Genomic DNA, 27,642 nt, shown 5'->3' with positions numbered 1-27,642 from the left:
CCCCTGGGGGCCCTGCCTTTTTTTTGTTTATTTGTTTCCCCCTTTGAGCTTTGGAAAAGGAGCCCTTAGGCAGAACCTCGTGACTGACAAAGGGCAGAAGAGTCCAGGTCTCCCCAGCTGGAGAAGGACCCGGGTTTGGAGAGTAGATCCAAGATATGCAGGCGTGGGAGTCCCAGCTCGGCCCCCTCCCAGCTTCCACAAGCCTGACAAGCCAGGGCCCGCCTTCGGGGGTGTGGTGGGCAAGGCCTGCTAGCCAAGCTGGAAATCAGGCCTGAATTCCAGAGCTGTTGGGGGTGGGGGTACCCCGTGCTGGGTGCATGATAGACCTCCCCTGAAGATGAGGTGGGTGAGAGGGCGAGGGAAGGAGCAAACGAATGAGTGACGTTGGTTCCCCTTGCAGTAGTTCTCTCCAGTTTGCAGAACACCTGGTGCTTTCCAGAGTACCTTCACCTATGCACGATGTTTAACAAGGAGCAGGTGATTAGCTCCATTTCACAGGTGAGGAGACTGAGGTGTGGGAGAGGAAAGGTCCGGCAGAAGAAGAGAAGGCAGCTACAGCACCACCTGTCTTCATGTGATTCTAAGAAAGGGGATGCTGAGAGGTGAGGACGGAAGACGTTCAAGAAAAGGGGAACTGGGGAAATGAGGCCTGTTCTGTGAGAGAGACCTGAGGGGAAGGGCCAGGGTTTAAAAGATGCACAGGCTTGATAGCCACTAAAAGTGGAATCATGCTGCCAGTGGACAGTGTGACTCCAGACGTCAGATGCCCTGATTCCCCCAGGCATGGCTTCTCCCACCCAGCAAATGGGGCTCAGGGAGCAATTCCAGCACCTGGTGCCTGTGCCCACAGAGAGACCCTCCAAAGAAGTCAGAAGTGGAGTTTGCATCTTTGACTCCCTCGTTTATTGGGGTGTGACCTTAGGCAAGTCACTCATATCTTCTGTGAAATGGGGACAGTCATGTACCCACCTCATAAGATGACTTTGTGTTAATGATGAAGGTGCCCCTCTGGGCAGACATGCTCCACACCAGGATTCACAGCTTGGCAAGCAGAGCCCAGACTGAATGACAGCCTTCATTTGCCCCCTTGTCCAGGTGCCTTTGTGCAGTGCACAGCCTACCCAACCACACCTGACAACCCTGCCCAGGGAATTCTTTTAATTTACTAAAATGCAAGACCTAACAGAGCAGGGACCTTGAGCATCTTACTGAGTATACCACTGTGTACTCACTACATACTTGTGGAATGCATACAGCAAATAAAGAAAGCAAAGTTGTGGCGAGGATGATTTGTTCATTTCACAAACATTGAGCATTTAATACATGCAGCACCTCCCTATGTGCAGAGGGCACAGCAATGAACAAACAGATAAGTTACCTGCCCTCTGAGAGCTTACATCCTCAGACAAGAGCAGACAACACAATGTGTAAGTGTGAAAAGATCAACTAGTGATGGAGTTGGAGGGGGTGTCTCTGTTTGGTAGGGTGGTCTGGTAGACCCTCCTGAGGAGCTGTCCTTTAAACTGAGACCCACAGGCCACGTGAAGAGCTGGGAAAACATTCCAGGCAGAGGCGAGAATGAAACACACAAATGTATGTAATAATGACAGCCGACAGGTATCGCGCCGTGTGCCAGGCTCTTGTTTTCAGCATATTCGCTCGTTGAATCTCCACGTAACCCACAAAGAAGGCACTGTGATCGTGCCCATTTTGCATATGAGGAGACTGAGGCCCAGAGAAATAATTTGCACAGGTAAGTGGTGAGCTGGGCATCAAGCCCACATAGTCTAGCTCTAGAGTCTGAGCTGCTGACCCTGCACTGTGGTCCGTCTTGAGGAGGAAGAGCTTAGCACAGTGCCTGGCCCAAAGTAATAATCATTGCCAATATTTATTGAGCGCTTACTGTGTTCCTTGGGTTGTGGTAGGTGATTTACATGTTTCAACTCATTTCATAAGTGGTAACTATCATTTAAAGTCACTACTACGAATGATTACAGCCTCTGACCTCATTAGTCTCCTCTGAATGGACCAAAAGTGAGGGGGACGTAGTGCCCCCCCACCTGGCTGAAGGGTGCGGAGGATGCCTAGACCGGGGGACTGTCTCAGTGCTCACTCCTGAGGCTGCACAAATGGGAACCCTGTGGACTACACCGAGTCCACGAGTGTTGGGACACCCTAAGGAGTGACGCTTAAGCTACAGGGTCTGATGCCCTTAGCTGCTGGGCCAAGGGGGAAGGCGCTGCCTTCCGGCCAGGTTCCCCAGCCAGGCAGCTGGGTCAGAATCCCTCTGACCCTCCCGCCCCTCAAGTCCCACTTGCTGGGAAAAGGAGGAGAGTTTGGGAACTGGGCATCAGGGCTGGAGCACTGGAGCCAAACAGATAGCTCCCACGGCCACCAGGAGAGAGCCAAGTTGTCCCAAACAGGGGCTTCTGACTGAGCATACAAAAACAACAGCCGAGCTGGCAGCTCTCTGTGTAGACAGCAAAGCTGCCAAGTCCCTTTCGGGCTCGCATGGCCAGGGCCAGATTCCAGCTCGGTTAAGAAATGGTTCCCAGGATAGAGGGGAGGGTCAGAAAGAGAGGAAAACACTCTGCAAGGCTCGTGGCCCTTCAGCCTCGCTGACCCACCCACATAATGAATTTTCCAATGAATTGTAGGAAGCCATAAATAAAATCCTCTCCCAAAAGACAGGTCTTGGGCCAAAGTAGACTCTGCTCTCTGTGCTGGGCTGATGGGGTGGGGAGTGGGGAGGGTAGGAAGGTAATGGCCCCTGTCAACTGGCCATAGAATATGGCAGAGGTGACACTGTGTGGCAGAGGTGACACTGTGTGACATCTAAAGCTGGGTTATAGAAAGGACACGACTTCTCTCCATGGTCTAGGTCTCCCCGCTCCACCTCTCTTCCTTTCGGGATGATCACCCTTCAACCCAGCCACCGTGCTGTGAGCAAGCCCAAGCTAGCCCACGTGGAGAAGTCCCCTCTGACACTTCCTTGGGGGAACCGAGGCCCCCAGCCACCGGCCAGCATCAGGGTCTGGACATATGCGACTGAGCCCTCCAGATGACCCCAGCTGACACTGAGTGGGGCAGAGACGAGCTGTCCCCACCAAGCCCTGACGCAAAGACAGCTGTGTGAGCAAAATAAATATGCTGTTTTGAGCCATCACATTTTGGGGTGGTTTGTGAGGCTCCAGCTAGCCAGAACAGTGGGCACCCAAAATGCAAATCATGGTATAAACTCAAACACTGGACCTGCCTGTGAGAATGAATGAGCCATTTATAATGTAGTGAAAAAAGACAGGAAATGAAGGCAAAAAGGTGGATGTGGCTCCAGTCCATCACCCCTCCCCTTCTCCATTAGTGTATCGTCAGCTCTTCTGCTCAAGTCCGCGTGTCTGGCCAGGCCTAGCTTTGGCCTCGGCAGACAAAGTGAGTGCAAACCAGGGAGCGCCAGAGACAGAAGGCAGCGCCATGGAATCCCAGCTGTCATGGTTTGGGAAATCAGCAGTGCGGGCTTGCCTGCTGGTACCGTCAGAGTGCCGGGTGTGCCCTGGGAGGGGAGCAGCGTGGAGAAGTGCTTTCTCCCCCGGCCGGCAGGACCCGGGCAGGCGGAGATGCAGCCACCTCATCCTTTGCTCTGGCCTGGCCACGGCTGCCTGCGGTGTCCTGCAGGGAAGGCCTCAGGGCTCCCGGTTGGACAGCAGCTGCCAACAGACAGACGCCCATCCATCTGGCAGGACCACAGCCGCTGAGCAGGGCTGACATCAACCTGGGCCCCGAGGAGCCTGGGGCCGTGCCTGGGTCTGTCCACAGAGCCGGACGTGGGTCCTTCCTGCAGCTGGGCAGGGGCCAACCCTGAGCCACCAGGGCTGGGTGCCAGGGCACTGAGACTCCTGGGACATGGCCCCAAAAGAGCTGTGTCCACAAACAGCCAGGTCAGGGTCCAGCGTGGTCCGTGTCCTTAGAGAACATGCTGCAGGAGGTCAGGAGAATGGGGAGGTCAGGGAGCTTTCGGATGGGGCAGTTCAATACATGGATAGAGTGTGGTGGGGACTAGGGGGAGGAATGGGGGAGGGGGACGTCATAGGTCAGGGGAACACGAAAGTCAGTGGACAGTCCTCTGCAAAGAGAGAGGCAGGAAATTTGTAGAGCAAATTCCTATGAGGACAGTGTCAGGCATTAGGGCAACCAACAGGCTGAAACAGCAGCGGGGGTAGCTGGGAGGTCCTCGGAGGAAGACCTTCCTATGCTAAGGGCTGTGAAGCATGCACGGCTGACCCGTCTGTCCTTCCCCGCCACCTCCACAACCACCCACAGGGAGGATCCTCAGGGCCCAAGTCCTCAAGCCTTTAGAAGACACCCTGCCGAGACCAGCACAGGAGGGTACAGGGTGGAGCACAGTCCAGTGGTGGGAGCTGGGTGACCGCTGCCCCTGCCTGCCCACTTTTTATGGATTCTGATTTCACAGGACATTGACCCTGGGGGCCCCGTGGTTCTCCCCTTCCACGCCCACCTCAGTTACCTTGTCCCAGGCACAGCTCAGATCATCTCAGGATGATCCGTGAGTCCAGCTGCTGCAGGTGTTCCTGGACTCCAAACGGGATGGTGGGTGTCCACATCCTATGATGGGGGCATGGCACCCAGAGGCCAGGTTAAAGGAGACAGTGTGGACTGGAGCCCCAACGCAAGCTGCCACCAAATCCCTCCTCCCACCCAGCCTAGTGTGGGGTTGTGGGGACACCAGAGGCCTAGGAGCCCCAAGACCCCTTCTTTTAGACCTGGTTCTGCTGCTGACTTGCTGTGTGACCTCAAAAGGGTTAGTTAACCTCTCTGTGCCTTATTTGTCTCATTTGTAAAACAGGTCTTATAAGATCCACTCTATTCCTCTTAGAAGATATGAGTGATTATGCAGACGAAAGTGCTTTGGAAGAGTATAAAGCACAATACTGGACAGTAAGCATCATGGTGACGTAATAATAAATAAGTTTGAACCATAAGAAATTATCAATTGTGTGCATCACAAACAGTTGAATATAAGTGGTTTCATATCATTCAGCCTAATATAGTGAGCATTTTTGTGTACCAGACCTTCTTCTACGTGCTTTGTATGTCTTGACTAATTTAAACCCCACAAAACTGCTTGGGGGTAAATATTATTATTGCTCCCATTTTATAGACAAAGAAACTGAGGCCAGAGGGAAGAAATGTCTGCTTGCAAGGTTGCACGCTGGTAAGGGGCAGAGTGGGACTGGGCTCAGGGCTCACACAATGAACCTCACACTGACTCTCCACCACTGCCGAGACTTACGCCAGCGTCTCCACTTGAGGGCACTTTCTCAGGCTGGCGGTGAGCTGCTGGGCCCCGGCGGCTGTGAACTTGTTGTACTGGACACTGGGGAAAGAAACCCGTTGTGGATCCTGGCCCTGGGGACCAACCAGCCCCAGGCCAAGGCCATCACCACGCTCTTGACAAGCAGACCTCAGCTGCCCACGGGGCCAGCAGGAGACCCCTGGTCCTCCCAAGCCCTGGTCCCCGCCCCCTGCTGTCTGGGCTCCCACACTCACTCCAGCACCCGGAGGGACACCATGTCCGGAAGCACATGCGCCAGGCTCTCGGCTCCCGCGTCGCAGATGTAGTTATTGTACAAGCTGCCGGGAACAGAGGTCAGGGCAGGGGCTGGGGTCGCTGGGGGGTCAGGACCTAGGGGGAGCCCACCCAGCCAGGATTACTGCCCCATTTTACAGAGGAAAAAAACTGAGTCCCAGGGAGCTGAGCTGCTTCTCCGTGGTCATGCAGTTAGTGAGTCTGGAGAAGCAGCAGGACTGAGTGGAAGTAGCTTCCTAACTGAGACTTCCTGAGTTCAAATCCCAGCTCTGTGGCTTGCTGCCTGTCTGACTTTTGATAAGTTACTTAACTCCTTTGTGACTCAGTTTGCTCCTCCATAAAATGGAGATAGTAGAGTAATTATAAGGAGGAGTAAATGAGTTAATGTTGGTAAAACATCCGGAACGGGGTCCAACACCTGGAACGAACTACATCTTAATTATGGTTATTACTACCTCCCAAGGGGGTTTGTGAAGGTTATACAAGTTACCGTAGGGGGTGTGTCCAGCCCTGGGGATAGCAGGGGAGAGAGAAACCCAGAGTCACTGGGCCGGCTTGGGTTTCAATAGTGTGTTCAGTCACCAACAGCAGTGTCAAAAATAGCACAACGGGTGTTGCTGGTGCTGACTTAAGCTATACACTTATTAACCAGCATCCTTTTAGCAAGCCAGGTATGGCCACGGTTCTAATTTTAAGGCTATGACTTTGCCATGACTCAGCCTCAGAGCTACACTGCAGGGGTACAGGTCAAAGAAGCACTGCAGCAAAGTGGATTCAAGCTAAACTCCAGGATCCACTGATGTCATGGGTCGGCCAGTACCAGGGCAGGAACCAGGCAGAGGTTTTATAATTTCTTCCTGGGATGGATCTTAGAACCCAGGAGGCCCTTCCTCCCTGCCACAGGCAGAGGTTTCTTCCCATATTTCATTGATGCCAAGATGTACATGTTCGCATTGGAAAATCACTGAGATCAGGGTGTGTCTGATAATCAATGAATGTCATAGTTTAATTAGCAGTGTTTTGTCCTCTGAATGGTGACTTATGACAGATGGCATCTTAGAGTTCATAAAATATAAGGTTTCTTAAAGTGTCAGTCAGATCATATACACCCGCACATGCCCCACCTACTTCTCCATTCACAACAGAAAAACTCCAAAACCCCCTCCTGACCTACATGGGCCTCCCTGCATGATTTGGCCTTCCCTGACCTCTCTCACCTCATCTCCCACAGCCAGCCACAGTGGCCCTTCCGACCCTCAAAGACCCAACCTCTTTCCCACGTCAAGGCCTTTGCCTCTGCTGTTCCCTTTTCCTGGAATGCTTTTCCCCGAGAGCTTCGCATAGACGGTAAGGGGTCACCTCCTCAGAGGTCCCCCCCCGCCTTGGTGAATTCAACACTCTCTATTTTGCCCTCCGGGGCCTTTGTTAGTTTCCTCCTTCCCAGTATGAATCACTGTTTTAAATATTTTGCTTATGCATGTGCTTTTTTATTATGCAAGGAACTTGAAAACAAGACCCACACTGGTTTTGTTCATAGTCATATCTCTAGTTCCTAGCACAGGTTCTGGCCTATGGTTGATTTTAGAGAATATTAAATGCCCTCACAACTCTAGGGGATGCCAATCACATAGACTACAACCTGTACAGCACACAACCTGTGCAGCTGCACGCAAGGACCTTGGCTGGAAGGATAATGGGCTGGAAGGACCCCTTGGTCCCACCAGGGGCCGGGCTGAAAGTAATCAAAAGCAAGACCTGCTATGCCAAAGCCGACCAGAAGGTGGCAGTGTAGGCAAAGACCAGTCTGTGAGTGACAAAAGCCTGCCAAGGCTGCCTGTGCATGGTGGTCAGCCTTTTAGAAACCACCACCCCTGGACTCCAGAAAAAGCTCAGTCCTGCCACCCATGGGGAAGGAAGATCAATATTTATTGAGCATCAGAGCCAGGCATTGCGCCAAGCCCTTTCCATAGGCCTTTAGGATGGTACCCATTTTCCAGATGAGGAAACAGAGGTTAGGAATACTTAATCGACTTGCCCAAAGTTTTCCAGACGCCCCTTTCCCCCAAGTGCTACTAATCCTCTTGTTCGGGGCGGTGGCATTGCCCTACTCCAGGGGATGTGTTCATATTGGATCTTAGGTTGGTGCCCCTCCACCCCGACCCCCACCAAGTTGTGCAACGACGACACAGAACAGCCTGTAGTTTTTGCTTCCAGGGTCTCAGTGCGACCTTACAGTTGGCATCAAGGGGGCTCTCTGCCCACCCCCAGCCCACCAGCTCAGCACCTGACCGATGGGGGCCACTCACCTCAGCCTGACGAGGGACGCAGCCAGTGAGGGCAGGGCCTTGGCCAGCTTGCAGGCGCCCACGTCGGTGATGTTGTTCTGAGACAAGCTGCAGGGGTACAACAAGGAGGGTAGGGCTCAGGACCAAACTTGAATGCCCCTCCCCATCAGCATCTTTCGTCCCAGGCTCGGGCAGAGCTGGAAAATCCAGCCTCCTCACAGAGTGGCCCAGAGCAGCAAGCAAAAGACAGTCTACTTGCATAAGAGTCGTGCTTTGGGTAGACTTGTGCTAATGCTTAACAAAAGAATGCAGTTATGACCTGAGGTTGAGGGGGACGATGGGGGTGAGGACGCAGATGAGGGAGATGGCTCTCCCCCAAAATCTATTTTATGATTTTGTAGCATCCCTTCTTTTCCCTTTGGAGCACTTTTCAGCACCGTCATTACATAAGAGTTCACATAATTTGTTTAACCACGTGGGGTCCACCGAGGCGAGGGGTCAGGTCTGTTTTGTTTGTTATTGTATCCTTGCAGCTACAGCAGTGCCAAGCACATAGTTCGTGCTCATAAAATATTTAAGTGGGGAAAAAAAGAAGGGAAGGAAAAGGAGGAGAGGGAGGAAGATGAGGGAGGGACTGAGGGACAAAGAGAGGGAGGGAGGGAGAAAGGGAGGAGGGATGAAGGGAGAGAAGTCTGGCCTATTCACAGCTGTTTCCTAAGATGCTGTAAATTGCTCGAGAAGTTTCAGTGTCCTACCATTAAGGAAATCCCTAAGTAAATTCTGGTGAATTCTGTGGCTGCTCTGATCCAGGTTATGGAGTGGAGTGTGGCTAGATTTTGATGATAATTTTTTTTTTTAAATTTGTTTGTTTTGGGGGGGAGGTAATTAATTTTAATTAATTTTTTATTTATTTTAATGGCAGTACTGGGGATTGAACCCAGGACCTCATGCCTGCTAGCCATGTACTCTACCACTGAGTTATACCCTCCCCAGCAAGGGGCTTTTGTTTTACTTAAAGCTGGGTCTCCAGGGCCTAGAATGGTGGCTGCATATAGTAGGTGCTCCTTAAATATTTGTTGATTAAGTGAATAAATAATCGGTTGATTGGATGATTAAATAAAGAAATGAAAAAATGAATGAATGAATGGGTAGATGATTAAATGAATGCACGATTGAATGGATGCATGAATGAAAGAATAAAAAAGCCAGCTGCACTCTGGGGGACAAATCCAGCAGAGACGCAGGCCTAGCCTACTCACTTGAGTGTCTCCAGGGCCTTCAGCTGAGGGAAGGTGGCTGAGAGCTGGGCGACCCCCTCGTCTCCGATCTTGTTCTCACTCAGGGAGTCTAGGCTGCAGGTGGAATCACATGGGGGGCCATCAGCCAGCACCCCAGAGGCCACTCGACCCTCCCCCTCCCTCTGACCCAGCAGGCGGCTTCCTCCCATCCCCCCACCTCTGGACACAACACATCTGCTGCAGCTCCCAGCTTTTGAGAGCAAATCTTCATCCCCCTGGGGGGCCAACTGGCCAGCCAGCGGACAAGGTTCTAACTAACTCCCCATGGACCTGAATCCCTGTTCTCCTTCCTGGGAGCCCCAGGAGCTGGGACAGCTTCCTTAATGACGTGAGACCTCATTTGTACAGTGGAGTCATGTTCCCTGACCCTGTCTCCCCACGAGATTGCCGGGAGCAGCGCATGAGGGGGAAAGAATTTCAAAGGTGACAAAAGGATTCAACCTATTTTTATTGGTGGGGATTTCCGTCTGCCGTCCCTTCCCTGTGGTGGGGGTACCTGGTCATTCACACCAGCCCCCCCCCCCCCACCACCACACACACAGAAATAGGGCCAGGGTCTGGGGCTGTCAAAGCCCGAGGTCTCTGGGAGAGATTCTGGGGATTATACTCACTCCAGATGCTGAAGGGAGGAAAAGGCCTCAAGGATCCTCACCAGTTTGGAGAAAGCCTGGGGGCCCAAGGCAGAACCCAGCCTAGGAGGCAAACAGCAGAGGTTAAGACCCTGAAAGAGTCATGGCCCCTCAATTCGGCCCCACAAAAGCCACGCCCATCTGAGGCCCACTCCCCTTCTCTGCCTCCCCATTGCCTTACATCCCCCCAACCCACCAGGTGGGACCCCAATCCCTTCTGCTTCAGGCAGATTTCACAAAGCCCACTCAAGAGGTCAGCTGGGCTCCCACCGAGGGCTCCCCAACTTTCATCTCTGAGTGGGGAGCAAGTTCTCACTCCTGCCGACATCCCCAGGTACCCTTCTCCCACCCTGGCCTAGGGGAGTGGTTCCCAAATGCTGGCCTGAGGATCACCACCAGTCCTGAGAAAGATGGTTTACTTATCTGCCATTGTTTTTTAATAACAAATAGAAACATTTCTTGAGCACTTATTACATGCTAGGAACACACTGGGTCCCTCACTCAGGTCAGATCTCATTTAACCCTCACAATGACTGAGCTAAAAGTGCTTCTTATCTTCATTTTACAGACGAGGAAACCAAGGCACAGAGAGGTTAATTGACTCACACAAGATCACACAGCCCGGATTGACGGGGAAACTGAGGCACAGAGAGGTTAACTGACTCACACAAGATCACACAGCCCAGATTGACATTTAGATCAGACTTCGAGGGAATGAGAAAAAGACAACATAGGGCTGTTTTGTTTTTAAAATATGGTTAAATGTACCATATATGGTTAAAATATAGTTAAATGATACTAAAATGTTCATTATGGCGCCAGTAGTGGTTTCAATGAACATATTTGATACTAATTAAAAGATGGTAACTGCACGTAGTCACTCAAATTCACTCTGAAATACTCTGTCTTTGAAAACCCAAAGTCTGGGAAACATTTGCTTCAGTGAAGGGCATCTGAAATCTGATTTGAGTCTGGGTTCTGCCACTGAGCTTCTGTAGGACCTATTGGGGCAGATCCCCTCACCTCTGAGTCTCAGTCTTCTCAAATTTAGCCCCAGTCCTATGAGGTTGTTAGCAGGATTAAAGAATTCATTCATCAGATACTGATTGCTTGCCTCCTGTGTGCCAGACCAGACAAGACTGTCACACAGACAGCGGTGAAAAAAACAGACAAAAATCCTTGCCCTCATGGAGCTGACATTCCAAGGGGAAAGATGGATGATCAAAGACATCGGGAAATTATCTGGTGTGGGGGATAATAAATGACACAGAGAAAAGGCCAGTGGTGAGCAGGGCAGAGTTGTACCTTTAATGTGGGAGTCAAAAAAGGCCTCTCTCAATGAAAACTGGAAGGAAGTGAGGATATGGGCCATGCAGATATCTGGGGGAGAGCGTCCTGGACAGAAGGCACAGCCCATTCAAAGGCCCAGGGGCTGGACCACGCCTAGTGAGGCTGAAAACCATCAAGGGGACCCACGTGGCTGGCGTGGAGTAAGCGTGGGAGAGAGCGCAGGCGTGAGAGTGAAGACGTAGACGGGGGCCGAACCAAGGAAGGACATCTACCAGCAGAGCCCCTGCAGGGCACTGAGTGGCCACGCAACCTGAGCTACAGGCAGATGGGAGCTACAGGATGCCTGGCCCAGTGGCTGCCAATCACACGCCCAAAATAGTCCCTTCCTTCCTCCCTTCTTTCCTCAGAACTTTCTCGGGGCTTCCGGTCTGCAGGTGGCTAGTCTCCTGGTTCTGGGCTGTTCCACCCCACAGCTGCTGGTTCCTGGGGCACAGTTCCGATGTCCAACTAGGGGCTTTTTAAGCTGAAAATAATTCAAAGCCAGAAGCGGCCCTTGGTAATTGTTTTCATCCATTTCCTCTTTTCAGCAACATTTTTATCACTGCACAAATTTGGCACCTTGTCTCTGTTCAAAAGAAGAAATGCTTGGCTTTTTTCTGGGGGCACGAGGGTAGCAGTGATCAGGAGGAGCAGCTTGTGGGTGACAAGCTAGGGACTGTGGGGCAAGTTATTTAATCTCACCAGGCCTCAGTTGCCTTATCTGTAAAGTGGGGAAGATAAGGACCAGCTCCCAGAATAGCTCTTGAAATTAATGAGGTTATATATAAAAGGCACTGGGTACACTGGAGGTGTTTAATAATTCCTGCTGAATTGCTAGGGGATTTTAGATTTTCGATCCATAAGAAGGACCAACCACGAATATAGCTTTTTCCTTTGTCGGAGCAAGAGCCAGGCTTACCTGATGTTTGTGACTTTGGACAAACAATTTATACTCTCTAGGCCTCAGTTTCTGCCTCTGTACAATAGGGAGAAAATAATAGTATCTCCACCCAGCATGGTTCGTTTCTATTCCTTTGTCAAGCTTCAGTGCTTCAGTCACCTCCTCCGGGAAGTCCCCCTGACCTCCTCCATGTCTGCACTCTCACATCCTTGACTTTCCTGCCACTAATCACAGCAGGTGGTACTTGTCTATTTACACTGGGCTGCAAACTCATTGAGAACAGTGGCCTCCGTCATAGAAGTAGGTCTGTTGAATGAGTGGATGTGAATGAGCATGCTTATTGGCAAATAGGCCAGTTAACTTCACCCTCAAGAAACTCCAGGACTGGACCAGCCGTGCCCCAGCTGCTGGAAGTTGGCTTCTAGAGTGGTGGGGCAAAAGGGCAAGAATGATTCTGAAGACCCATTTCCATTCTGGTGGCACAAGCCCAGTTAAGGCTGGAGAAGAGACCTCAAGGGGACCCCAAACAATTCACCCCTGTGCTTACGCAAACTCCAGCTTCTTTAGGTCCCGGACAGCAGGGAGTTCCCCAGCTGTGTCTTCAGAGGAACTTCTTGTCCTAGAGAGAAGGGGCAATGTTAGTGGAGAGCAGGCTCTTCGCCTGTCTCTTGAACCGCTTCCTGTGTGTCCCAGGAGGCCCAAAATTCCCTGGAAGGACTGCCTTCCTCAGGGCTACTGTTGCCCCACTGTTAAAAAGAAAAACCTCAGGACGATGTTAACCCATTACTGTCTGTTTCATGGAAAAGCGCCTCAGAGTAAGCGCTTATCCTCACCCCTCCCAGACAGTACACAGTAGGTGATCAGTCAATGTATGATGAAGGAATGAGTGAAAGACAGTTATGCGGTCAAGTTTCCTCTGCCCTCTGGACCTGAGACTTCTACCATCTATAAAATGGAGATGATACTGGTCCTGGAGAGGCGGCCAAAGGTGTCACTTCTGTTACTAGATACAGAAGGCAGTTCATGAAGCCTTCGCAGGAGAGAATATCTCCCTGGCTCTAGCTGAGAAAGAATTGGGCACATGGTGGCAAGTTTTTAACAGCACCAAGTGGTCAGTCCTGGAGAGGGGAGTACAATGAGAGATTCTGGGTGGTCACTGCCCAGGGGGAGGGCATGGGATGCCCCCAAAAGAGGAGGCACTGGAAGCATTAACAGCAAACTTAGTATTAGGTCCTTCATGATCTGAACTGCCTCCCATGCCCTCTCCCCCTCACCTCTGGATCTGCACGAGGTTGCCCAGGTCTTCCACATCCTTCATGGACGTGGCCTTGAAAGGCTCGATGGTGAACTTCTCCTCCACTGCCCGGAGTAGCTTGGCTTCCCCACGCTGCTGCAGGGACTCCCATAGCCCCACCGTGTCACTCAAGGTGGCCCTGTGGAGGAAGGGCCTCAGACCCAGGCACGATGACTGGGCTAGACCATAATGGAGGGGTGGCTCCATGAAGGGACCTCCTACCTATTTAGATACTTTCCTCCCTCAGCTTCACGCCTACCTCCTCTAGAAAGCCTTCCATGACCACTTGAGGCCTTATCGATTCCTCCTTCTTCTCCATTCTCCCAGTGGTTTTTGATTTCCTTTTTGCTTTGGCTACCAGGAAGCTCAGTGCTAAATTCTCAGCTGAACCATTACAGTGGTGTAGGATCTTACAGCTTGGATAAAGTATGCTTAGGGGAAAAGGAGAGTCTCTGGAGATCAGGCTTAAGTGATCAAACAGATTGCTAAAGGATCTAAATTCCTTAATTTAAATTAAGGAATTTTGACTTCATCCTGAGGGAAGTGGAGTGCTTCTTAAAGATTGTAAGCAAGAATGGAATATGATCAGATGCAATTTCTAGAGAGATTGCTCTGATGGTTAAATATAAAGTGGAGTGGAAGAGAAGAGAGTGGGGGCAGGGAGGTCAGGGGAGGCTGTGGCTTTAACTTAACCATGACAAAATGGTGACTTGATCAGGGGATGGAGAGGAGAAAATGAATTTGAACCCCGATCACTCTTAGATTCTATATGTGGCCCAGTGCCTGGCACATGGTGGGTGTGCAAATACTGGTTGAAAGAATGATGCTGCCCCTCACTGGCTGTGTGACCTTGGGCAAGCTACTATGCCTTTCTGAGCCTTGGCTTCCTCATCTTAAAAAATAGATAGAGTCACTGCTGCCCCCGCCTGGCTGCCGTGCATACTAAATGAGACCCCACAGAGCCAGCACTGGACACAGCCCCAAGACCACAGCAAGTGCCCAGGACAAAGAAGCCCCCTCTCCTGTCCCCAGTCCCCACCTGAAATGGGTGACACAGCTGAGTCCCACGAGGGTCCCCAGTCCCGTGGGGTCAATGCCGGTGCTGCGGAGGTCCAGGGAGAAGTTTCTGCCTGCCGCCTCCAAGGCGCTGCCCAGCACGTAGGTGTCGGGAGGCGAGAGCCGGGTGCCCAGGAAGGAGAGGCGGGCCGGGAGCCCGTGCAGCACGTGCTGCCAAAGCCCAGCGTCCAGCGCCTCGTGGGCGCAGTGCAGCAGCTCCAGCAGCCGCCCCACCTGCAGCGTTCCCGGCTGCAGCCGCTTCAGGTACCTGGTGAGCACCTTCTGCTTCCTGTCCGCCGAGGTGGCCGCTGCCAGCCCTACCAGGGCTCCCAGGCAGCGAGGGCGAGGCTGGAAGACCAGCCCGACCAGAAAGCGCGGCACGCCCTCCAGCCAGTTGTCATAGGGCCTCTTCTTCCTTGGGGTCAAGGCCAGATACTGTGGTAGCTCCTTGTCCTTGATTTCGCTGCTCAGAGCCAGCCACAAGGCCCCCAGGAAGCACTGCAGGAGGAAGCTGGAGAAGACCAGCTCAGTCTCTGGGCCCCCCCGGGTGGGCTGCACCAAGCCTCTGGCCACAGCCCAGGCCCTCACCTCTGCTGACAGGAACTGGTCCTCCCGCAGGCTGCTGTGGTGACGGCGGCCCAGGTCCCAGGCCAGTCTGGCCAGTCCCACCAGGGCCCCCGGGGGACTGTCGTGGGCGGCTGGGCCTAGTAGGCCAACATACAGGCCGGTGAGTGTGGAGGGCAGCTCGGCCTCATCGCCCAGCTCCAGGAGGGCCTCAGAGAGCTGACACACGGCCCGGCACACAGTGGGGCTGTGGCTGTGACTCAGGAGAAACGGCTGGGCCTGGAGGAGGGCCAGGGCTCTCTTTTGGTGCTCAGTGGCCCCCGAAGTCTCAAAGTAGCGCATCACGTAGGTCTCGGCCTGCTGGGCCGAGAAGCCGGCTACCTCGAACATGGCGTCAGCCTTGCTCAGGCTCTGGGCCAGGCGTCCTCGGGGCCGGGCCGTGAGCAGCAGGGTGCAGCCTCGTAGCACCTTGCGCTGGAAGAGGCCTGCCAGCAGCCCCCGGAGGGAGCGGGGTTCTGCTGACCCGGGCCCGCACGCACTGTGCAAGAAGCCGTCTTGGGTTTCGAGCTCCTCGAAGGCATCCAGGATGAGCAGAATGCGGTCAGGCCTCCGCAAGATGTAACTGAATACTTCATCCTCCACCGGCCGGGGCTGCAGGCCCGGGGAGAAGAGCAGATCCTGCAGGCGGTAAGTGTCCCCTCGATGGTCCAAACAGTGGCAGGGGATGCAGAAGACAAAGTCATACTGTGGCAGCTGGCCGCAAGCCCAAGCCCAGCTCACGGCCTGAGCCCAGTGACTCTTCCCCTGTCCTGCTTTGCCCAGCACGGCGATCACCTGCGTCTCTCGTGGCCGCCGGCGGTCACTAGTGGCCAGCAGCACCTCGGCCAGACCCCCTCGGGCCGGCTGCCGCTCTGCCCAGTCCAGGGTGGCCAGCTCTCTCTCCTGACCCTTGCTGCTGCTCCTCTCCAGCCGTACCCTCACCAGGTCCACCTCCACCAGGATGCCTTCCGGGCCTGCAGGCTTAGCCTGGTACTTGTCCCGTAGTGAGCGGCAGAACTGCTCCACGCTCTCTGCACAGGTCAGAGGATGCAGGGTTGGGGAAGGGAGGATGCTCGTGGCAGGACCAGCCACCATCACTAGCTTCTTCGTCCCTTCACCACACAGTCTTCCCTGACTGCTTTCTTTATTAGCTGCCTCAGTCAGTGACCCAGACACTCATTCATTAATTCAATTCTTCCTAAACTCATTCACTCATTCCTCTATTTACTCACTAACCTTCTTTGGCTCACTCACCATGGGGAGGCCATTGTGGGGGTGTTAAGATAGTGGAATCCATGTGTCTGATTCAAGTCCTAGCTCCACCACTTTAAAAAAAGTTTTTTTAATGGAGGTACTGGGAATTGAACCCAGGACCTCATGCAGGCTAAGCAAGGGCTCTACCACTGAGCTGTACCCAGTCCCCACCACTAATCTGTGTTATGTTGAGCATGCTATGTACCCCACTATGCCTTGGTTTCCTCATCTGCAAAACAGGGATCATATTCAGGTTGTTTGCAAATTTAATGGTTTACTGTGTCTTGTGTGCTTGGACGGGTACCTGGAAAAGAGTCAGACTCGGCAGTTTGCCATTCTCTCAGCCGCCCTTTCACCCCCACCTTCCATCTCTCCCACACTCGCCATCAACTCCTGCCTTCATCCACTCTCTCAGCTACCTGCCCTTCCCTCATTCATTCTCTCTGCCTTGCAAACAAGCCCTCCTGGTGTGGGCCTACGAGGGGCAGGTCCTCCATAATGTTGCTTAAGTGTAAGCACAACTGGCTGAATGAATGCTGGTATTCAATGTGTCAGATGGAAGCCCAAACCTGGCTTCCCTTCCCTTATTCATCCAACATGGAGGGGTCCTGCCACCACTCACCAGGCCATCTGGGAAGCTTGCTGGAGGGCTTGAGAGCTGCCGGACTTTGGGTGGGGGATGTTTCATCCTCTGGAGAGAAGAAGCCAGTGTCAGAGTTAGGGTGAAGGGTGCCCCGGGGACTTCCCTCCCTCCGGGGCATCCAGTCCTCTGAATGTCCTGAGAGCAGAGCTGATAAGGGCTGAGTCTCCCCGAGATGGAGGTTCCAAGGTGATGACCCAAGGCTGTATCCTACTCAAAGACGGCTTTCTTTGGCCTGCTGTAAATTTTAAAATGTTCACCAGTGTTTTCAAAATCACAGTGTCTATGTGAAAATCAAGATCCCCAGATTCTGCTGACACCTCAGAAGATCTGGCCACACTGAGCCTGTTTTCCTGTTGAGTGATAAACTGGTGAAGGCTGGTGGCCCCATTTAGGTGGGACGTGGATTCTCCAGTTGTTCCCCTCACCCACCTTCCCGGGCCCTCCACTCCCTGGAGACCCTCCCTGCCCTGTTTTACAGAAACACAACTTGGCTGTCCCTGCAGGCAGCTCTGTAGGTGGACCTCATTGTCTGAGGCAGTTGCTTCCCCAGGGTCTCAATCCTGCTGCCAAGAACTCTCCCTGGCCCCACTGGTTCTTACCTGTCAGGTTTGCACGGGAGGTCAGGGCTGGTTCGGGCATGCTAGGAAGGTCAGCTGCAGATGGGGCGAAGGGGCTGGTAGAGCCAGGTCGGTCTGGGGACTTCGGGAAGTTGTGGACAGGTGGGCCACTTGAAGTAGGTGTTTGGCTGGCCTGGGGCATCTCACCTACATTGGGAGGGAAAAGAGTGTAGGAACAACCAGGAACCCACCTGGGTCACCCCCACCCCAAATTAGGCTGTTAGGCTAGGAGTCTGCAGAGAGGAGAAAGAAACTTCCAAAGGAACACATTTCAGGGTGGAGTTGAGGAAAGGGCTCTGGAGTTACATCTATCTCCTGCAGCCTTGGTTTCCCCATCTGTGAAATGGACACAATCAGCTCATAGAGAGCTTAAGGCAAGTGCTACTAGAGTACTTTTCCCACTGTGTGGTCAGTACTCATTCTCCTAGATGTCCAGAATGCTTCCTTGCTCCTGAGGCACCAGTGCATTATATAAAAACTGGCATGCAATCTTGAAAGGGTGCTCTTGAGTTGAGTGAAGGTATTCCCCTAGCCCCACTCTCTTTCCCATCCCTGAGAGCTTAACATGCCTTCCCTGGGAAAATTCTCAACCCTTCAATGTGGCAGGTCAGCAGGGACCATTTTACTAACAGGGAAACAAGGCAATTCAGAAAAAGCTGTGCAAGGATCCATACCAAACTGTTCAAAACGGTATACTAAAAAAGAGTGAGAAAGAGACTCAGTAACTCTTGTATCTCACTATTTGCCTTGTTAATGAGCATTATTGATGTTCTGATTTTAAAATATAATAAAGTTTAATTTTTTTTGAAAAAGAAGGAAAAACTAAGGCTTAGTGGGGGAAAGTGACAAATAGAAGGCCACATAGCTACGTGGTGGGTCACCCACCTGGACCATGTTAGGGAGCTCTGCCCCTCTGCTTTGACTTTTGGGAAATAGGGACAGAGGAGGCTGTTATGGGGGATGTGGATAATGAGAAGGCACTACGCTACAACTGCCGAATACCTGGGGTGGGGGGAGGGGAGGGTCAGGGAGCAGCCAGGGCACAGACAGAGGCGGCTGGGGGCCAGGCCGAGCACACTCACCTCGGTAGATGACTATACTGGAAAGCCCTGCCCCGGCCCCTGAGATCTGCCAGAGCCCTTGGGGCAGAGTGGAAACAGTGGGGATGATCTGGATGGATCCAGCAGGGAGGCTGAAGCAGCTCAACAATGAACTGGAAGGGGGCCCTGCAAGAGACAAAGGCAGTGAGGTAGTCTCCTCCATAGCACCTAAGTTTGTAATCCTGTTTAGTGGTTAATTAACATCTGACTCCCTTCTAAAGGATTCCCATCTCCCTGAGAAAAACAACTGTGATGCCTTGCCCATGGTGGTGTTCCTGGCACCCAACAGCGTAGCTGGCACAGGGAAGGCACTCAGTTCATAGCTGATGAAAGCATCGGGCTTGTGGGTGAATTCCCTAATTGGCGAGGAATCCCTGCTGTGTCTTTCAGGGCTGCGATTCCTTCCTGGGCATGTTGTCCAGCACAGACTGAGTCGATGGGGACCCTGAGGATGGGATGGGCTGGGACAGACATGGGTGTCTACACTATTAGGCGGGGAATTCCTGTCCCTGATGGCTCCTGCCTTAGCTACACTTCAGGCACCTCCAGGGAGGGGGGAAACCCACCCTCTCCAAGCCCCTAACCTACCGGGCATCAGGACAGTGTCCTCCAGCCGGGTCTGGCTGGATGCTGATTCCTTGTTGAACAGAGCAGGTGGTGCCGGGCAGGGCTGAGCCAAGGAGTCACTCACTGGCCCCACCAGGAAAGTGTCAGTCACCATGGGCATGGTGAGGGGCTCGGCTGTGAGGAAGAGGGCTGTGTTAGAGGCTGGGTGAGATGTGGGTGGGTGCCTGGAGGGGCCTCCCTGGCGTGGGGAGGACTCTGGGAGTGGATCTCTCTGCTGGCAGTGGAAGGAAACTCCTGTCCTCTTCTCAGCCCTGGGTGAAGCTGGTTTGATCAGCAATTGCTCTGTGCCAGGTAGTCCCCGTACCCGCAGCCTGCCCTTTGTGACTGGGTCCTGAGTGCTTCCTGCCATGGAGAGCTAGGGGCAGGTATAGCTCAGTGGTAGAGTGTGTGCTTAGCATGCCCGAGATCCTGGATTCAACTCTCAGTACCTCCATTAAAATAAATAAATAATTAAACCTAATTACCTCCCCACGCGGGGGAAAAAAAAAAGAAACATCATAATAAACAAACAATAAACTTTTAAAGAAAAGGGTGCTAATGTCAACTTGAAATTAAAAAAAAAACCCTATGAAATAGAAACAGACCTATGAATAGGCTGTTGGCCAGGGCCCCCACCACCCTCTAAAGTACCTCCCATCAGACTGGGCAGGAGTTTATCTCTTCCATTAATTGGGAGGTCCAGCAGGGTAAAGACTTGCCTCCTCCATCAGACTGGGAGCTCCTTGAAGACAGGGACTGCTTCTCTATCACCCTGGGGTCTTCATGGGCAGGGCCCCTGTCTCCCTCATCAGATGAGAACATTCTGAGGGCAGCGACCAGGCTTCCTCCATCAGACTAAAAGGCTTTCATTCCTCAGTCTGTTCCCCACAGAGAGGCTGGTCTCCCCACCTTTGCAATAATAACTGGGTGGAAGGGGAGGGGACAAGATGGGAGGGGAGGAAGCATCTGGGGAGGGGATGGTGAGCTTGGGGGAAGAGGCTCACTGAGGCATGGGGGCTCTAAGGAAGGCAGGAAGGCACTGGGTAACCAGCTGACTCCAGGTGATTCTGCACTGGGAAAGGAGAGGTGGGGCCTGGAGGGGCAGTGGAGCTAGGTGGGGTGGGGGCGGGTGTGTCTCAGGTCTGACTCAGAATTAAGAAGAGGGAGGGGTTAGGGGAGAGGCTTTGTAGGAGGAAGAGGAGCTGACTCTCCCAGCAGTCCTTGAACTGCAGAGCACAGGCTACGGAATCATGATCTTGGTTTGAATCCCAGCTCCACCTCTCACTTGCTGTGTGATCTCGGACAAGTGGCTTCACCTCTCTGAGTCTTAGCTTTCAAATGCCAGTTTCTTTCTTTCTTTTTCTTTTTTTTTTTTTTTTAACATTTTTTAATTGAGTTATAGTCATTTTACAATGTGTCAAATTCCAGGGTAGAGCACAATTTTTCAGTTATACATGAACATATATATATTCATTGTCACATTTTTTTTTCGCTGTGAGCTACCATAAGATCTTGTATATATTCCCCTGTGCTATATACTGTATAATCTCGTTTATCTATTCTACATTTTGAAATCCCAGTCAAATGCCGGTTTCTGTGCGCACCTGTGGAGGCCCCCGCTTTCCTGCCTGGCAATCTCCCTGGGCCCACCCGCCCTGCTCACCTAGCTTCCTGTGCTTCAGATCCGCAGGCAGCTCCTCTGGGAAGGCTACAGAGAGAACACCAGAGTCAGCAGCTTCAGGGAAAGGGTGTCCCAGACCACGAGGGGCTCGCAGACTCCAGCAGGCTGTATAACCTTGTCTTACATGGCTAGGAAGTGGCCTTCAGGTCCCTTTCCCTCTGCTGCTTCTGACCACTTCTGCCCCGACTCATCTGCTTAAGCCCAAGCCCCAACTTGAAGCACCCAGGGCAATGAGGCACTGGAAGAGGCAGAACCACAGAGGGCACACAAGATGAGTTTGAGTTAAAAAAATAAAATAAAAATAAAACAACCTGGTTTTGGTCCTTTCTTAGCTGTGAGTCTTTGCAACACAGCCTCTCTGAGCCTTTGCTCTCTCATCTGTGAAATGGGGGTGGCGATTCCCACTTTGCAGGGGTACACTGGAGGTCAGTGAGTGAGCATCAAGCAGGTAGCACTTCAACAGAGAAAAACCCTATGTGTCCCTTCGCAAGGGGCTGATGAAACCAATTACAGCTCACTCACCCAGTGAAATACCACGCAGCCCTGAAAATAATCAGGATACTGAAGGATGTATGAGGCAGTACTGGTGTCTGCAATTTACTTTGAAATGTGCTAAAAATAATCTACGGCCATACCACCCTGAACGCGCCCGATCTTGTCTGAAATGTGCTAAAAATAAAACGGATGGGTTGGTGGATGAATAGAGGGATGGACAGATGGATAGAGATGTGTTGAGGTGAATATAGCCAAACACTGACAGTATAATGTAAGTGGTGGGTATGTGGTTGTTTGTAGTACAATTCTTTCACTTTTCCTGTATGTTGAAAAGTTTCATAATAAAATATTAGGGAAACTATTTATCAAATAAAAAGGAAGGAAGGAAGGAAGGGAAAAAATAAAAGAAGGAAGGGAAATTCTTTGGCAGTAGGACCATGTGTTCTCCATCAGTGATACAGAAATGACCTACCAGACATGTTAAATGGAGAAAGCCAGGTATAGAAGACTGTAGGTAAATGTGGTCATTTATATGGATTTTTTTTTAAAAAAAGAGCTGGCTTTTAGGCAAATAGAATATTTCCAACAAGACAAAAAAGAAATTGGCAACATAGGTTGTCTTCAGGAGGGAAACGGAGGGGCTAGGGGACAAGGGTGGGAGGGAGATTTTTTTTCACTGAATAGTCTTTGCACCTTTTGAATTTTTATACCATGCACTTGTTTACCTGTTCAAATTAAATAAATAGGTACAGGGCTGACACACAGTCTGGCACGGAGCAAGTACACAATAAACACTTGATTAACTATTTTGCCTATTTTATGGAAATTTTCATTCAATGGATGTTCACTGAGGTGCTACTGCATCCAGGCATGTGCCAGATGCTGGGGGTGTGATGATAAGTAAGAAAGATAAGATCCCTATCCTCGTAGCAGGGGGACTAAGCAAAATGCTTAAGTAAAATAAGCCCAGATTATGACAAGGGCTACAGTGCCAGGAGAGACACCAACAAGGTAAAAATAAGTGAGGTAATTTATATGGAAAAGGTGGTCAAAGAAGGACTTCAGGAGGGGGTGACATGTTAGACAAGACCTAAAAGATTCAAAGGAGAAAGAATCAGGGGAAGGGCATTCCAGATAGAAGGAACAGTAAGTGCAAAGGCCCTGAGGCTGGAAATATACATGGGTTACAGGGATGGAAAGAAGCAAGGGTGGCTGGAGCATAGTGACTCATGCACATCTGGAGAGGTGGGAAGGGCCAGATCACACAAAGCTTGTGGTATGTATTTTGTAGCCATTAGAGGGTTAACAGGGGGTGCAAAATGATCTTATTTGCATTTAAAAGCCCATGTTGGCTGCCAAGTGAGGACAGATTAAGGAGGCAGGGAGACTGACAAGAAGGCTTAGAGAGATGCAGGTACTTGCCCAAGGTCACACAGACCATAAATAGTTGATCCAGGGTTCAAACCCAGTTCTTGCTGACTCCAGAAACTGTGCTTAAAGAGATCTCCCATAAACTCAGGGGTGACAACCAAAGTAGAAGGCGAAGCCAGAGCCCGGAGGTCCTTTTGGCAATGGCAATCAAAACAGCCAGGGACAGAGAGCCACCAGGAGAAGGGCCATCTGCTCCCTCCCAGGGTCACCAGGGAGCAGTGGGGAGGGGAGAGGTGGGTGGGATACCCAAACCCAGGTGGAGAAGACAGGAGGGAAGCAACTGGGAGCCACAACAGGTTTTAGAGCCAAGACAGGGCCAGGAGTCAAGCAAGTCTAGGTCACATCAGGGAGGGGCTCACTCACGTCTTTTCTGACTTTTCTGTCCTGCTTCCTCCAGCACTTCCACACTCTCACCGATCATTTCTTCCAGTCCTATGTGCTCGACTGCGGAGAAAAGCCAAAGACAGCAACATACACGGTCAGTGGACTGGTGAGCCACCATTGTCCCTACGTTGAAGAGGGATCTGACCACTCATTGCAAGGTGGTCGTCAGGTGTTATAGTGCTCCCCAAGGAACAAGGAAGGAAATGTAGACTGAGCCAAGAACCCCCCCAACTTACTGAAAATGTCTTTGCTCAGGCCCTCCAGCTGGGAATCCTGGAAGACGTACTGGTCCAGTTCCGCTGCCCAGACAAGGAAAAGTGCAGTCAATCACCAAGTTCTCACCGAATGCTTATTGTATCCCTGGCCTTGGGCTGGGCAGCAGGGAACTGTGACCTCCCAGACCTGGCACACAGTGGGGCTCAATCAGTGTTTGCTGAATGAATGATCACATTAATGAAGGAACACTGAAACTTCATGGGCTCTTGATCTATATCCATGAAAACTTATCTACTGCTATAAAGTAGTGCAATGCAGCATAGCAGAGTTGTCTTGGGTTTGAATTTAAATTCTAGCTCTATGCACCCCCTCTCCACTAGCCCTACTAGCAATGCAATCTCGGGCCAATTACCTAACCTCTCTGGACCTCCACTTCCTCATCTGTGTAATGAGAATAAATAATGCCTACAACCCAGGGATGGGTAGTGAGAATTAGAGGCTCTGCATTTAAAGCAATCAACACAGTAGCCAGTACACAGTAGACACTCAATAGATGGTGGTTAATTAGATGAAGTGGAACATGGCTTAGAGCCAATGGGAAGACAATTATGATGACAAGAGGTAAGAGGAGAGACTGTCTAGTGGGATGGGGCAATCAGGGAGGGCTTCCCAGAGGAAGGAATCCTGGAGACCTTGAAAGATGGGGGCAGAGTCTGGGGGCAAAGTGGAGGGCTTTCTGGGTAGTGGGAACAGAGTGAGGCAAGGTGTTTGGGAAACTCTAGAGATGGGTATCTGCAGTAAGAATTTCATGTTGGGGAAAGGCAGGACTTGATTTTATAGGCAATGGGGAGCCATATAAAGCTTCTGAGCTGAGGAACGGCTGAGGGCAGCAGTGATGGTGATGATGAGGATGATGATGAAGAATGTGATAATGATGATGGTGTTGATGGTAGTGGTGGTGTGGTACCTCACACATTGAATGCTCACTCTTTTCAAATTCCTGTTCTAAACATTTTCTGCAGACACTTCTTCAATTCTCACAGTCACCCCATGAGGCAAATGTGATTACTATTCCCATTTTATACATATGGAAGCCAATGGGTAATATTTCAGGATGCCTCAAATGACTGTATGCCAACGGCTTCTGGGAGCACAGACTCGAGGAACAGACTTGGGTGAAGCTGCCTCCTCCGCTTCCTCCCACTTCTGTGTAGATGCCCCTAAGGGGAAAAAGCCCAAATTACTCATTACTCCCCCCGGTTGTGATGAATTGTGAATATCCTCAGCCCCAAGCATTTCTGCTTCCCCCAGGTAAATTCTCAGAAAGGAAAGGAAGCAGGCAGGCTCTCAGTTCTGTAATTTTTGAGACACGTACGTTTACTGCTCCTCTCTGTTTTCTGCCCTTGTATAATGCTGGATGAGCCATATGCTAGGGAGAGACTGGCCACATTCTGTGCCGAGCACAGACTTTCTAAGTGATGTTCTTGGGTTGCCAGGACAGGGGCCACTAAGAACATCTGTGCAGGTTGTTCACTGTCCAACGGTGTTCAGCCAAGAGGGCAAATGGGGGGCAAGAATCCAGCTTGCACTTTAACAGCCAAGCTGTTACTTCTTAATGGGAGTTGCATCCTCCAGAAAGAGTGTTATCTTTTTCTAATTCAGTGAAGCCTCTGTATGAGACAGTGGTGACCCTGGTGAGGAGGAACTCTTTACCCCCCACCGCCACCAAAAAAACACAGCAACAGAAACACCTCTCCCCAAGAAGTTCTGCCCTTGTCTGAAAGCTGTAGCTCTTTTTAAAGCTGCAAACCAGCCTCTCAGCTTAAGCCTTAGCAAACCTCCCTACCCTAGATTCTTTCCTTTCTGTGGTTAATACTAACTATTAGTATCTACTTTCTTTGTTTTTGTAAGGATTCAATGTGATAAAACATGCTCAGGGATTAGCATACTACAAGTGCCCCCTAAAAGGTAGTTATTACAAATACTAGAGTAGTTTGACTTAGGAGTGGGGGAGAAAGAGAGGGAGGAGTGTGTGTTCTGTGCATTGTGAGAAAGAAGGAAGAAGAGCAACAAATAGAAAAAGGTATAGAAATTGAGGCAGAGGATGTAAAAGTGAGGTTTGTTTGCCTGGTGTTCACTAGTGAAGGGTTCTATTTCCCTTGCCATGTCCAATCTCCCTTCTTTCCCCAAGTCTCCATCCTTCTAGCCCTCGCTCCCCATCCCCCTTGCCCTGATTTCTGAAGAGCCTGCTGGCTCCAGGTGAATGGGTGAGATTAACAGAAGAGAAAAAAGAATCTTTCCCTTCAAAAAATTTTTTCTGGACTCAGACTGCTTCCTCACCGATATTGGCATAAGCCTCCTTGGTCTCTTCATCACCTTCCATGGCACACAACAGCCTGCTGAACTGTTCGCAGTTGATGGTGTCCGTATCGGGTTCTGGGAAGAAAAGCCACTTGGATGAAGCAGGAAAGATCTGGGAAGAGGGCTGGTGGGGAAGGAGGGAGAGGCAGGGCGGGCTGGGAGATGTCCCTATTGGGAGAGAGCCTCGCAGAGAGCTGGAGCTGTCCGTAGTGCTGACCGGAGCTCTGTGGCCAGCACTTTCCCTGGTTGCTATCTCCACTGTAGGCAGAGAGGTGGGGAGGGGCTTGGAAGGGGCCAGAGGGAGGAGAGCCCACCTGAGTAGAGCTCTGTCTCTTCTTCTCCAGCCACATCCATCCGGTCACAGAGGTGGTAGAGTTGCAAAGGGTCGGCATTGCTGTTGAGAAGCTCCAGGTACCCGCCTTCTATAGGTCCCAACTCCATGGTGGCACACTGTCCACTGCCTGGAAGGGAGACACACGTAGTTAAATTATGGGGTGTTGGAAAGATGCAGAGAACTAACATCTATCACATTTCCCAGGTGGGTCGCTCCGTGAAGGCCAGGGTTGGTGGGAGCCAAAGAAAGTGAGCAAAGGCTCTCATTCAGCACCTCTTATGTGGAGAGGAAGCCCTATATCCTTCCTCCAAGGAACTTACAATCACACTGGAAAGATGCCCAGGATACAGAAGAGGGAACTGGGGAAGTGTAGATTCAAGATATCTCACACCTGGGAGCTAGGAGACTTGAGTTCTGCTGCTGCTGCTGCCATGAATGATAACAGCTAAGATGTACAGAGCACCCACTATGTGCCAGACACATGGGCTAGCACATTTAACACTCACATCAACAACCATATGAGCTAGGAACAATTGTTAACTTTGCTTTACACATGAGTAAACTGAGGCTCAGAGAGGTAAAGTGGCCAACATAAGGTAACCCAACTCCAAGTGGAACCGGGACTTGGTACTGAGCAGTCTGACTCATGGACCTGTATTTTAGGGTTATGCTCTCCTGCCTTGGGTGATCTCGAGCAAATCTGTGCTCTTCTCCATGTTTCAGTTTCCTAATCTGTAAATTGAAGGAGTTGGGGCAGATTTTGTCTAAGATCTTTTATTATCATTTGTTGGAGAACGTATCAAAGACATTAGGTACTACTTCATTTAATCCTCAAAACAACCCTGGACGTATCCACACAAAAAATTGCATACGAATGCATGTAGAAGCATACTTCATAATAGCCAAAATATAGAAACAATTCAAATGGCCATGAGTGGATGAAAAGATAAACAAAATGTGGTCTATCCATACAGTGAACAGTATTCAGATCTAAAAAGGAATAAAGTACTGACACCTGCTTCAATATGGATGAAACTTGAAAACATTATAAGTGAAAGAAGCCAGACACAAAGTCCACATTTTGTATGATTCCACTTATATGAAATATGTAAAACAGACAAATCTTTGGAGATAGAAAGTAAATTAGTGTTTGGCTACAGTAGGGGGAGAGTTGTGAGGAAAATGGGTAACAGCTGCTAATGAATATGGGTTTTTTTTTTTTTCTGAGGAGATGATGAAATGTTCTAAAGTTGACTGTGAGGATGGAGCACAACTGTGTGAATATACCAAACATGCCATGAATTGTACACTTTGAATGAGTGAATTGTCTGATACTTGAATTATACTTCAATAGAGCTGTTAAAACAAACCACCGTCCCTGGAAGGTAGGCATTATTCTCTTCATTTTGCAGATGGGTAACCTGAGGCTCAGAGAGGCTAAGCAGCAGCTCTTGCTGGCGAGAGCCAGTACAAAGCCTCATCCACATGGCTCGAATGGCTAATGAATCCCTCATTCAGAT

General features: G+C 51.0%; 1 protein-coding gene across 8 annotated transcripts in view; it reads right to left on the bottom strand.

The window, feature by feature from the left end:
* Window positions 1–3,259: 3,259 nt before the first annotated feature.
* CIITA (class II major histocompatibility complex transactivator) overlaps window positions 3,260–27,642 on the bottom strand; it is a 44,266-nt gene continuing 19,883 nt past the window's right edge. For 5 of the 8 annotated variants that reach the window (XM_074346779.1, XM_074346783.1, XM_045520047.2 and 2 more), the window contains exons 2-20: window positions 26,103–26,249; window positions 25,768–25,863; window positions 23,448–23,510; window positions 23,191–23,271; window positions 20,884–20,928; window positions 19,203–19,355; window positions 18,597–18,740; window positions 17,497–17,661; window positions 16,877–16,945; window positions 14,381–16,031; window positions 13,322–13,480; window positions 12,595–12,666; window positions 9,800–9,880; window positions 9,150–9,242; window positions 7,912–7,998; window positions 5,566–5,649; window positions 5,309–5,392; window positions 4,523–4,620; window positions 3,260–3,973 (exon numbers count right to left, since the gene is read on the bottom strand). In XM_074346779.1, coding sequence (XP_074202880.1) covers window positions 4,545–4,620; window positions 5,309–5,392; window positions 5,566–5,649; window positions 7,912–7,998; window positions 9,150–9,242; window positions 9,800–9,880; window positions 12,595–12,666; window positions 13,322–13,480; window positions 14,381–16,031; window positions 16,877–16,945; window positions 17,497–17,661; window positions 18,597–18,740; window positions 19,203–19,355; window positions 20,884–20,928; window positions 23,191–23,271; window positions 23,448–23,510; window positions 25,768–25,863; window positions 26,103–26,249 — 3,350 coding nt within the window. In that variant the 3' untranslated portion in view covers window positions 3,260–3,973; window positions 4,523–4,544. Of the gene's footprint in view, window positions 3,974–4,522; window positions 4,621–5,308; window positions 5,393–5,565; window positions 5,650–7,911; window positions 7,999–9,149; window positions 9,243–9,799; window positions 9,881–12,594; window positions 12,667–13,321; window positions 13,521–14,380; window positions 16,032–16,876; window positions 16,946–17,496; window positions 17,662–18,596; window positions 18,741–19,202; window positions 19,356–20,883; window positions 20,929–23,190; window positions 23,272–23,447; window positions 23,511–25,767; window positions 25,864–26,102; window positions 26,250–27,642 lie in introns of those variants that run through there. The other 3 variants (XM_045520071.2, XM_074346780.1, XM_074346784.1) reach the window with 3 other exon arrangements.

This window comes from Camelus bactrianus, chromosome 18 (genome assembly GCF_048773025.1).
Source record: "Camelus bactrianus isolate YW-2024 breed Bactrian camel chromosome 18, ASM4877302v1, whole genome shotgun sequence".
Taxonomy (NCBI): Eukaryota; Metazoa; Chordata; class Mammalia; order Artiodactyla; family Camelidae; genus Camelus; species Camelus bactrianus.
This window is presented reverse-complemented; position numbering and strand designations above follow the sequence as displayed.